Source organism: Aptenodytes patagonicus, chromosome 2 (genome assembly GCF_965638725.1).
Source record: "Aptenodytes patagonicus chromosome 2, bAptPat1.pri.cur, whole genome shotgun sequence".
NCBI classification, from domain to species: domain Eukaryota; kingdom Metazoa; phylum Chordata; class Aves; order Sphenisciformes; family Spheniscidae; genus Aptenodytes; species Aptenodytes patagonicus.
In genome coordinates, this window is record NC_134950.1 from 59,300,333 (window position 1) to 59,313,156 (window position 12,824).

At 38.5% G+C, this 12,824-nt stretch overlaps 1 protein-coding gene across 5 annotated transcripts in view; it reads right to left on the reverse strand.

Annotated features, from left to right (window-relative positions):
• Window positions 1–12,824, reverse strand: part of SPIRE1 (spire type actin nucleation factor 1) — a 134,992-nt gene that overhangs the window by 18,401 nt on the left and 103,767 nt on the right. For 3 of the 5 annotated variants that reach the window (XM_076330016.1, XM_076330013.1, XM_076330011.1), the window contains exons 8-10: window positions 12,637–12,766; window positions 8,980–9,021; window positions 1,742–1,905 (exon numbers count right to left, since the gene is read on the reverse strand). In XM_076330016.1, the coding sequence (XP_076186131.1) occupies window positions 1,742–1,905; window positions 8,980–9,021; window positions 12,637–12,766 (336 nt within the window). The remainder of the gene's footprint in view (window positions 1–1,741; window positions 1,906–8,979; window positions 9,022–12,636; window positions 12,767–12,824) is intronic. The other 2 variants (XM_076330014.1, XM_076330012.1) reach the window with 1 other exon arrangement.

The following is a 12,824-nucleotide window of genomic DNA, read 5'->3' on the forward strand; positions in this document are numbered from 1 at the left end:
AAGCCCAATTCAAATTGCAGGCAAAGAGGTGGCCCAGTAATTTATAGGCAATCAAGACAACACATATGCTCTTCCGTGTGTTACGTACAAAGTAAAAGTCAGGAAAGAAAGACGACATTTTGACAGAGCAATCTTCACCTTCTTCAAATGTTCTTTGTCCTACCCCCTTTATCAGCTCCGAAAATTTCACCCAAACTCCCTTCAGTTTATTTATTTACACTACTTTAGCACTGTTCCTGAGCCCCAACCAGTATTCTGCTGAGCATCTTTATCGTCTTAATTGCTTCACCAGCTACTTCTGTTGACTCAAACCAGTACAGCATCTGTTCTCTGTGACAGCTCTGTGGCTGATTTATTTTCAATTTATCTTTTACTCTATATTCCAGAGCTTACGCTGTATGACTTTGCTTGCCTACACAGTATTCCCTAATCAATAGTCACAGTCAGACATCTTATTTTTCCTTCCTACAAGAATCACTTCACATCTCCCTTTACAGAATTTTCTTTTACTGACTTCTGTTCATTTTTCCATGTGAAATATCATGCTGCACTAGCTTCAGGACGCATGGAGCTACAAGCTGGGAAGCTCTAAGTTTAAGGCCCAACTCTCATTGACAGGTCTTAATATTCCTGCATCCTGCCCAGCTTCATTCACAAAACCTCATATAGCCTCTATTGTCATTTTAAAGACTGCTGAGAGATTTCAGAATGCAAATCTCTTCTGCTTTCAGAATAGATGCACCAAATTATGCACCCACACAAGTCACCCATAGGATAACCCCTAATACAAAGAGGGCCAACTTTTCACAGATCAAGAAAGCATGCAAAGAGATAAATTTCTCCCCGTGTATATTTCTCCCCAGCCTCCTTCCTTTCAGCTTAGACGCCTTTGTAAGCACCCTGTCAGGAAACCCCTCCTTCCCCATTTACCAGAAAGAGAGTCAGGGAAGACTGCCTTCCCCAGGCTAAAATTAGCCTCTCTGAATAAACCCTGCCTGCATGTGCTTTCCAGACAGCTTAACTTTCAGAAAGGTCCAAACTCAATTAATAATACTACCAGTCCAGAAGACAAAGCTCATTCTTGAGGATGTAATGTTGGTACTTCTTGAGGATCACATATAATGCAGCTTTTAAGCTAGAGAGCTTTTTTAAGCTTTTCTCCTTTTTACGCTTTTTTAAATCTTTAACTGTCCATTTGAGAGAGGATGGATTCAAAGTTGTTTCTCCATTTAAGTGGTATTTGCTTGTCCCTATCTGTGAAACATTTGTTGGGTGTTACTTCCCAAGCCTATATAGCAAACTAATGCACTGACATTTGCACCAACCTGCAACCCCTCTGGCACAGCTGATGCTCTTTATTTAACAGCTGGTACAGTGAGGCTGGCCTCACACCTGAGTCCTTCAGTGACAGCTCCTGCATGGGTGCCAGAAGGGTGCAACACATTTGCCTGCATTCCCAAAAGCATAATTGCTACATCTACACTGTGGACAGATACTGGGCATTTAGAAAAATAAGTAAATACTGGGTTTAAGGCCAAAATTAGCATTTAACCTTTTAAAAGAATATTCTCATTTTTGAGGTCTGATCTAATATTTTTGAAGTTCTGTGGGCTGACAAAGCAGTCATGGAAAATTCCGTTGATAATCTGCAAAGTCACTTCTCAGCTGATCAGTTCAGCAAATTAAGGAATAAGACTAAATTCTGACAAACTGAGAAGCAAGTTGTGTCCTGATTTTTTACCTCTGAATCTGAGCTGTCAAGTTCAGCCAACGTGGGAGCCTTAAGGAGTCTCTTGCGTTGTACTGTCACTTGTGTGGCCCCATTCTGTTTTCCTTGTGGTGCCAGGCCACCGTTCACTACAGAAGCATCCACTAATTTTCTTCCAGCCTCTGGCGTAGATACATCTAGCAAAAGAAAGAGAACAATTGGTGTTTGGACCTAATTTTTATTTCGCCTTCTCAAATCTTACTGTCAGGGCAATACACACAAAAGGAAAAAAAATTATTGTGATAGTTATGTGTGCGCAATTATTTTACTTTAGCAATACACTGCTCAGAGAACTACAGGCAATGGCTTGTGGTACAGAAGCAATATGAAAGAATGAAAGCAGTGGAAAAAGCAGCAGTGCACAATACTAAAAAGCAACCTCAGACCAACACCAATCAACTTTAAAAAAAAAATCCTGTGTTAAACCCCAAAATATTCTTCCTTCAATAGTCTATAATTAACTATATAACAAGTATCAGAAGAATGCACAACCGATCTGGACAAGTGGGTTTCCAGTGAATCTGAAGACAAAGCCACACAGAAATTAGGAAGTTTAGCATGGAGTAAACCTAGTTTTTCCTGTGAGGACAGAATTACACTTTATTCTGCAGTATACAGAAAAGGAATGAAAATGAGCTAAATAACTACCATTCATCAAAAATATGCACAATTCTTAGGCTTGCATGGTCATTTGTATTAAAAATATGTCTGTGATGTCAAATTTTCACGTAACAGCAGAAACATGAGACTCCAGCTCTATTTTCATCTACATGAGTTTTACAAGGATGTAACTCCACTGAGTAAATTACTCGGGATTTCTGCCAGCGTGCAATCAAGATGCATCTCGGATAACGTAAGCATTGGGTCTGCTATGCTTAGTCTAGCTTAGCTTAAACATTAAGATATGACCTAGGCTTTGATATTTTCGGAGAGCTTAGATTTTGGTCTGATAAATCAGTTTTATCCCTGTAAAAGTATGAAGTGCAGTATTCCAATCTGAAGAAAATTATGTCAGAGGGAGAAGGAAGAGAAGCTTTTAATCTCCCATTTGCATGTATGCCCTAGCATCTGGTTTTTCTACAAATGTGTTTTTCTACCCATGTAATTATAGGACTCCTTCCTCAGTCTTGTAATAACAAAGTACCTCCAGGTATTTTAAGGCTAGGGTAATGATGAGTTGTTATTCCCATTTTTATACATGGTGAAAAGAGGCACAGAAGGTCAAATGACTCATACCTTAGGTTACCGTGAGGACTATGACAGAGAAATGATATCACCCAGATATTCCCAGTGCCAACAATGTATGTACTCACACATCATTTGGGGTTACTTACATAGTTGCCCTGGTATAAACAGACAGAGTCACTGCTGCTACAACACAATTTGCATTGATAAAAGATGTTCTTGCTAACATCTTGCTAAGTTAAAACTACACAGTCTAGACAAAGCCTCAGCTGCAGTAGTAGGTCTGTTTTACAACATTCTCACCAGAGCAGCTATTGAAAAGGAGTAAGAAGAGGAATAAATTAAATCAATATATATTTTAAAGAATTAATTAGGCTATTGTTAAATGCTGGAAACTGAGCTAGAAAGGACAGGGGATGTATTCCTCTATAAATCATACCTTCAACTGGGAGTATAAGAAAAGGTGATTATTTGGACTATTAAAGTCATGGTGACATTCCAAGCCTATGAATCTGTGTACTACAGCGTTATTACTGCCTTCAGGTCCTCCCTACAAAGAGTTGCAATCAAAGACTTAGACTCTCTAACCCTTAGTTCCTATCTTCAAAGGCTTTGCTAATGGGTGTCCTGACTAGCACTATGGCTTATAGGTCATGGGGTTTTTTTCCTCCTAGATTTCTGCGAGTACAGCATGGGCGTCCTCCACATCAAATGCATTCCTGCTCTAACAGCCGCTCAACACAATCCCAGAAAGTGACAGCAGAAAAACAAAAACTGAACTGCCTCACCTCCCTGCTGCCAATACCACTTCTTGAGACCTCATAATTAGCTGGCATGCAGTTGACTGAAGAAGCTCAGGGTTTCCCAAATGAGCAAGATAAAATCCTTCGATTTGTCTTTCGATTGCACAGGGCGGTTCCTGAACAGACTGTCCAATGAAGCAGCCCCAGCACCACCAACACAACAGCCAGAAGTGGTGTCCCTTCTCCCAAAAATTTCATGCGTGGTGACTCCCCTGCCTGATGGTAGGGAGGGTGAAGAATGGCCTGTAAGTACGGTTGGACTCACTGGGAGAATAAATGATGGGAAGGCCTTCTTCCAAAAAAATAAAACACACGATAGGTCTGGGGAAAGGAAAGAGGAGGGAACATCCACCAGACATCCCCTAGCACTATGGGAGGTGATGGAATGGATATCCAGGGTACATTATAAATTGTTTTCTGTTGGGGATTTTTGTTGTTTTTGTTGGTGGTGGGTTTTTGTTTGTTTTGGGTTTTTTTTGTTTTGTTTTCTAAGAAGTTAGGCCCAATTTCTTTAGACCCCAGAAATGGAAATTTCTGATCCATTTTGGAGGTAATTTATGTAGCCAATCACTATCTACAAAGCCTAAACCAGTTGTTATTTAAATTCACATATGAATGAGTTGTTCATACATATTGTTAAGTTGTTCATATGTTGGTTTATAAGTCTTCTTGAAATACCAGAGAAGTTTTAGGTGAATCGAGAAGACAATCCAACATAGTATTTGTTTTGAAGGGCTCTTCAGTAGGAAATGTCATTTATCACCATTCTTTCCTCTAAAGAAAAAAAAAAAACAGGGAGTGTTTTTACAACTTACAAGTACTAAAGAATAAAAAAAAAAAAAAAAAGTAAAATTAGAAAACCACCCAATTTATAAAATCCGTTTTGTCAATACTGCTCAAGTTCAGTTTATCATTCTTGCATTTACAGTACTGGATATACATGAATAAATGGATTATCATAATTTAAGGAAAGGATCATGAAATTTTACTGTTTCAGCAAACAGATTTCAACAAAAATAACTTGTTCCAAAATTAAAACCAGAATTTGTTAGTAGATACAGACCAAAAAATTATTACTTTGCTTAAGCTATTTTAGTGATGCACTCAGACAACAGAAACATTACTGTGTGGCAAATAATTGTACATCATCATAAACAAGATAAAATTAATCAGGATAAATAAGTCAGAAACAACAAATAGACTAATGCTTATAAAAATGAACATGACAGAAGAAATTCATGGACAATTATTTGAAACAAAATCCTAAATGTTTTTTTTTTTAATGGATGGTAGTTTCACAATCCCTAGTTTCATAAAACATCTAAATGTTTTGAAGATTATTCAAATGATATTAAAAAAAGGCTTGTGTGAGCAACAGCCTGGGGTTAAGGTTTTATTAGAGAGTCCAACTCACTGGGAGAGTGTCATTTCAGGCAGCAAGTACAATGAACAGTACCTGCAAATTGGATGACTACGTTTGGTTTCTTTTGAGTTTCTTCTAAGCTATCATTACAACAGGCAAATGAAAGAAGAGAAGGTCTTGATTTGATTACTTGATCTTTGTGTTGGCCTTCCCTGACTAGCCTTAAGAAGGGGGAGACAAAAAAACCCCACCCAAGGATAACATGAAATGCACCTTTATTTACATGTAAGATTATGTCTCGTATGAAACAAGGAATTAAGCAGACCACAGATTACATGCAAACCACAGCAGTCATGTAACCATATGCTGTCTGCCTCCCAACCAGCTCTCCTTGGCAAATAACGACAACAGAAACCTGAATTTTGTTCTATACAGCAAATGTACTCCTCAACCCTATCATTTTTACACTGAGTTTAAAAGAAGGCTAAAATGGATTTGCAGAATTAATACAGGCTTACCTTTTGCTAGTTAGGATGAATACTGGGAAAGATTATATAATGAGTAATGGTAACAGAGATGTGCTGTTCCTTTCAATGAACTTAGATGTTGAAGTCAAACCTGAGAACTAATAAATCAGTATACCAAACTGCCAGTCTCCTGCTGGTGTTTGCATCACATTTATTATTGTGTTACCTAAATTAAGAGATTACCAGGACCTGGTGGAGTCCCTTCCTCACACTGGTCTGAGGCACAGATCATGCAAAGCCAACAGTGATACACATCACCTCACAGGGTTGGGAACAAGAGGAACAATCCCTGTGAAGTTTGGGTTTAAATGCTTCAGTTTCCTTTTTCTTCTCTCCCTGTCCCACCACCCCCGCCCCCAATGTACAAACTGTTTCTGAAGTAACAACTTCAAGCAAGCCATGCATACAGCTTTGAGGTAAGAACTTGAGTGTTAAGAGTGGGAATGACTGGTCTTTTGAGCTGCATTCAATGCAGTGCATTGAAGTGAAGCCGCTTTTGCTATTTTTCTATTAGAGGAAGCGGGCAATGACTGCCCTGGTCCCTAATCGATACCTGAGTACCTCTCAGATTACTCTCATTACAGATGGCTACCGCTTGCTCCTTCTATTCTACCAGCAGGAAACAGCAGGGTACAAGGAGGTCCCAGGTGCCCCTCCTCTCCTCTTCAGGATGACAACAGCAGGGAGATGCGTGGAGCCGGGCAGTGTGACATACCAACAACACCGGCTTGGTGCCAGCAAAAGTCTCCAAATTGGTCTGCATCATCCCAGTCACAGACAGCAAGCATAGTAAGAGCCCGCACCTGTCCTTTAGCACTTAGTAAGAAACACTTCTGGTTTTCAGCTGGTTTGTGGTTTTTTCATGACAGCAATTCCATCAAGCAGAAAGCAATGAAAGCAGTGAAAAAGCAAGTATGTGGAAACAGTGATCACAGAATGAAAGCACAGTATAGTTTCCCTGCCTCCAAAATAATGAAAAAAGTAAAAGCACGCAGAGCAACAGCATTCAGAACTACCACTTATCGGCTTACTATCAACATCCCAACCCATCTAATTCATTTGTACTGCTCATCTGGTGCCTCACATCTACCTAACTGGAATGTTTTAATCATCCTGAATTTACTTCTAAAGACAATTTATCAGATCACTCAGTCATGCCATATGATACCACTTGCTGAGAAGCACATGACTTGAAAAAACAAAAATAATCACATTTGGAAGATGGATAAAGAAAACAGGAAGAGTTCTTCAGTGGTCAGTCAAAAAGGGCAAATCCAAGTACAGTATAGATTGCTATGAAGCTACTTCTTTAAAATAAAAACATTATGGTAATGAATTAATGGATTATGAAGGGAGCTTTTACAAAATATTGTTTGGATTTAAACAAATAAGGATGTCTCACAATTCTTAGAAATAAAAGGCAAAAGAAGAAGCAAACAGACACATGTAGAAGGACAGATCTGAACATTTCCCTTTTGTTGGTCACTGGCACATTCAGTTTTATAGTCTTAAAACTGAAGGAACTTTTGGCATATCTGAAAGCAGCAATACTTTTTGAAAACTGAAGTTTACCTGTTTGTGCTATTATCTGACCCCCTGAGGACCCTTCAGCTTTCAGTGGAGTAAAACATGATACCAAGTATATACATAATTTGAATCCCACCAGACAGCTGTAGTAGCTGTACAATATGCCATGAGTCTAAGGTTTCACAAAAGGGCTTGAGCTGGATTAACAGCCTGCCACTGCCTCTGACGGGGAGAGCCTGTTCCTTCCTCCCATCCACCCATGCTCATCATCTGCCCTCAGCCAGCTCTCTGATCATCTGATCAGATAGTAAGCAGGCTTAAATCACTAAAAGAGCAGAAAACCAACCTGGTAAGAAAATAAAAGTATTTGTTCCTGGGTTACATGAGTTTAACCAGGTCATCCTATGAATAAATGAGCAGGACTGGCACAGAGGAGTAGGGGGAATCACATGCTTGGAAGGGAGCTTGGGGAGGAGTGGGAGCAGCAAGAGCCCCTCCTCGCCTCTTGACAGTGGCAAGCTGCTACTTGGCTCAGCCAGAACATGAAGCCATGTTCATAGATAGGTCACTTGTGAACTTCGCTCCCGTATTACAAAACTATTGTGTTTTCTACATTATGGCAATCAAATAACTTCTCTATGGTCTTTCTAGTTCACAATATGCTAGCATTTCAGTCAGATTATGCCTTTCTATGGGGAAAATAATGATACGAGGTTAAAGGGTATATGGAGAAACAGAGGACGAAAACTCTGCAAAAGTCCCAAATGAGAGGTTTCTACGTGCAACTGGAAGGAAGGGGGGAGGGCGCAGCTGCTGTTGCTTCTTCACAAAATGAGAGCATAGATTTATTTGGAGACTGTTTTTCTTGGGAGTCATCTAGGGGAAATTAGGTAAGAGCTAGCATAAGAGCTCTCCTCAGTGGTCAGACCTTTGAGGCTAATGTAGAATATTTCCAACCTCAATGGTGGAGTCTTTGGGTCTGAGCATCCTGGAAAGTTCATGCACAACAAGGGAGGAATTAATTTATTTTCTGGCTAGTAGGCACAAACTCTCTCTGACACTGCTGTCTCTGAAGTAGAATATGTTCATACAGTTACTGCACATCCTAACTAATGGCCCACCAAGAGGAACCTTTAAATTTGATGTTAGATAGTTGATGAAGGATCAGCTATCAAGTCCTCTGTGTCAGCTATTACCAACAAACCTTAGCAACTTATTTTGCTAACCAGTAAAGAAGGAAGGTTTAGCCTCTTTTGAGTGAACATCTTTGATTTCACAACTCACAAAGCATTTACTATAAAGACACTCAGTAGAATTGACAGTTCCTTTCTAGATTAGTATTCATGGGTGTATTTCATTAAATCTAGAAAGATAGATGAGTTCAAAACTAGTTTTTGGATCCTCATGAGAAATGAAGTACTGCAAAAGATGGTCTAGTCAAAAAGTGAGTGTAAAGACACAAAGGTCAGATTAATAAATAAGCAAATCAGACTTGAAGGTGACACACTATTCTGCAATTTTTTAGAGTTTGGAATAGCTCTGGGCCACCTTATTTTGGTTACTTATTTAAACAGAATTCCAGCACTCTATTTCAGGTGAAATACAGTTGTTTCCTATAACTAGGTATTCTTTTGTGGCAAGGGAAATGTCGGTATTAATAAGTAATTTATCTTAATTTTTATTTTCACTGACCATATCTTGGAAGAATCCCTTCAAGTTTCTTTCTTAGATGGGAATTCAACAAACAGATGGAACAAATTTCACAATAAGCACAATAACCACGTCAGGTGTTGTTGCACCTTTTACCTGACAAGTCAAAACTGTAAGACATGCTAAGTGGTCGCATTGCTGTAAAAAAGAAACAAAAACAACAAAAAGAATGATTCAGCTATTAGAAAAGCAGAGGGGTAATGAAAACAAAAGATTAACTCCACTTGAGACATTTTGGATTCTGTTGCCTAAATCCAAAATGTGTCAGACATACTGAGCTTTACTACAGTAAAGCAATAAAGTCTGAAAACTACAGTAGCAGAAACGGGACTTGCATACAGAGCAATTATAAATATATTTGTATAGTTGTAGAATGAGATTTTTGGAATTCAATAAATCAAATATCAAAACAAGAGGCAAGTATCTTAAAAATGGAATATTTTCAATTAAAATGAAAGAGAGAAAGGGGCAAGGGAAAAGAGAGAGAGGAGAGAAAGAGCTGGGAAAAAATTGAAAGTACAAAGCCACATTTCACACAAGTTTCAGTGACCTGAAATAAAGATATTTCTGATTTTTTTAAGCATAATCTCCAATGATTATAATTAAACTAATAAAGAGAGACACTCAAGCTAAGCTTGAGCAGTAGTTTCCTTGAAGAGGATGGGAAAAAAGGCCAAACAGAGTGTGATTTGTGCTGATTCTTGTTCTTTTTAAAAACATTAGGTGGACTTAGCCTTTAAAATGTAGCCGTCATATTATCCTCTTCTTTCTGGGCCTCTAACTATTTTATTCCTAGATAAGAAAGTGGTCAGATGTTCTTTATTTCTGGAAAGACCTATCTACATTTCCAATTAAACAGTGTAATTCAAGGGAGTAGACACTCAAAATATTTCTCAACCGAAAACAAAATTTCAGGTTACTAATCCAAATAAGCAGGCCAAGCCCAGCGACAAGAATGTACAAGAACGCATCAAAACTGACATCAGCTTATCGGTCTTGCTTGACAGGCGATAAACATGCAAGTTGGTATGAAAGGGCCTGTCAGCCACACATACCAATGCATTAAAAAACATTTAAAAAAAGGTTGTGCTGGGACAAGTTTTGCTCATGAGGATAAAACTATGTGGTGAACGCAGTAGGTGGCTGAATTGGAGCCAAATTTGTGAGTCAGGGTATTTTTCCTGTAGTTCATTAACTAGACAACATCAGCCACAGATAACAGCTACAGAAACAGTATCTAAATCCCTGTCCAAACTTAGCATAAAGGCAAACACATTTTAAAGCATAAGGGTGTTTATCACCTAATGCCGAGTCCTAACTGAAGGTTGATAAAACATGTACATGAAACAAAGTTTTCTCCAAGCTCCATTAGCTCAACTGGCTTGAGTCACAAATCCATGCTTTTAATTAAAAGGACATGTACCTCAAGGCTGTGTTTGTCTCAATAGCTTACTCTGATGATTTTATGAGGTCATTTGAAAGCTCACCCCAGTTCCTCTACTCAAACCTCTCCCTTTGTGAGAACAGCTACCAAGTTTAAATTACCATTTCCAAAGACTTTTTAGATTGAGAGCGGCCAGCCACAGGCTGTCTTTTCTCAGTGGCAGCTCAGGGTAGAGAAGTTCTTACCTGTACGCATGTGTTGTGCAGAGCAGAGGGACAGAGCCTGTGGCTGCTGGGAAGCACAAGCCATAGGTCCACCCCTATCACAGAGGAGCAACTGCAAGAGTACAGCCCCCCTCACCCTGACAGTCCAGTGTTATTTGTGCACTTGACTGCTATAAACTGAGCAGCAAGGAATAACTCAGGGACATGCGCAATGTACCTTATACTCCCAAATATTTCACTCTAACACTCTTTTCTTTTTGTTTTTAATAGTAACAAATATTTCTGTCCAGATGGTGCAAGTGTCTCACGTGGTGTTTCTACTTGGATTTATAATCCTTAAACCTCATTACCTTACATGTTGTTACACTAAATTACATTCAGTGGTCATCTAAACTATATGGCAGATCTATTTGTACCATACTGAATGTCACTAGCATTACTCCATTCCCAGTTCTGCACAAACACATTTTATTCTAAAAGGAACTTTGGACATAACAATCATTTCAATGTGAGAAAGAACAAAACCTCGTATTTCAACATAAGAAAAAATTATCTTCAAGGCCTTTGCTCTTTTTTCTTCTTCATGACAGCAGCGAATAAACACTTGGGAAATAAAACTTGCATGCATCCCCTTTTACACCTCCAATAATATGGCATTTAATCCAAATAGTTCACTGGACTGAAGGGGAATTACCACAGTTCCAAAACTCAAAAATTTAATTCTTTAACAAAAAATGAAGAATTGGTAGAAGATGGGTATCCCTCATTGGAGGCCATGCCCCGAAGTCAGCCATGAAATCCTAACCAGTAATACTTCAGAATTTAACATTGTTTTTACAAACTGTTTACTAAATGGGTTTGATGTCATTTGTATCAATTAGAAATTTTAAAGATCTATTAGATCAAATTTGCTGCCCCTGAGAGGACATGATAGTTTCCAGATGGAGAACATCTAAAATACTGAAATTGAATGTTTGAAAGAAAAGTAAGGAATCATTCCACGTTTTTACAAGCTTCCTACATTTCGAAAAATGTCTAGGCCTATTAGAAACATTAATGGATACAGCAAGCATAAACTGCATCCAAACCAGAAACTGGAAGGCCCAAAGAAACAATATTCAAACCATCATGCTTTTAAAAACGCACCCAAGTGTTCACCAAACTCTACCGAGCACTTCAAAAACAATGCAACAAAGCAAGACTGATGAAATTGTTTTTCTCTGGAGACAATGGGTTGTCACAACCCACTTGAATCTGGACCAGTGCCTTTAAGCACATGTGGCAAGCACAAATATTTTGCAAAAAGCAGCGACAGGGAGTACATACATGGATTATTTCATGCTTTTTAGCCATAAGATGCCACTTTAGCTCTTCAAAAATCCAGCTAGCTCATTTTTTCTGATACAGATAAATACCGTGCTCTTAAAGAAATATAAGTCACAATGTAAGACTGTATTTGTCATGCTTTTGTCATCAGAACCATTGAACTAATGCAAATTGGTGATCATTGGAAAGCATAGTATTTGTATAATTTCATAGTGGGTTGTTGAATATACACTGCAGAAATGAAATGCTTTGCAGTGCAAGTCTGAATTATTTGCCCACTGAAAATATATACAAACACATGTTCCATAACTTAGAAAATGAAACAAAGATTTAGATTCAAAATAGAAGCAATAGATTCAGCAAACAAAATAAAAGCAGATTTTAAACTAAAATAAGGAAATTGATGGTGCTAACAACAGGAGACAAAGAGAATAAAATTAATTAAAAACAGACATGTAAAGAATACTTGCAGATATGTAAGGAATATTGCACTGGGGAGAAGCAATACCCATTCCATTCTGAGCAAATCTAACATTAACTGTCATGTGCAACAAGCAATATAATGCCATTAAATTTATCTAATAGTTACACTAAAAACTTGAAGGGAATCAAGCTGAACCATACCGTATCTTATTTTCCAATATAACTTTATCACAAAGACTGCATAGCCCGAGCAAAGCCTGTAGGTTCTTTCTTTTTCTGACGGGATGAGAATAATTTTATCTTCCATGACATCTGCACAGACATCGCTAATACTGCTGCTGCTTACGTGGGAAGTTTTCTGTGGATGCTGCAGTTAAAAACTAGCAATGTGCTTACCCAGCCTGCTACGCCTTATCTCGTCAGGTGAGACTGGACGTAACTTCCTCTCTGCCTTGATTTCCTCCAGTATCCTTTCATGAAGGCTGCGTGGCCGTGGTGGGGTTGGTTTCAGTTTTCTTGCCGAGGCCTCGGGATATAAAGATAATCATATTTACATAAAACAGTGCTTTCTTGAAAGTAGATTT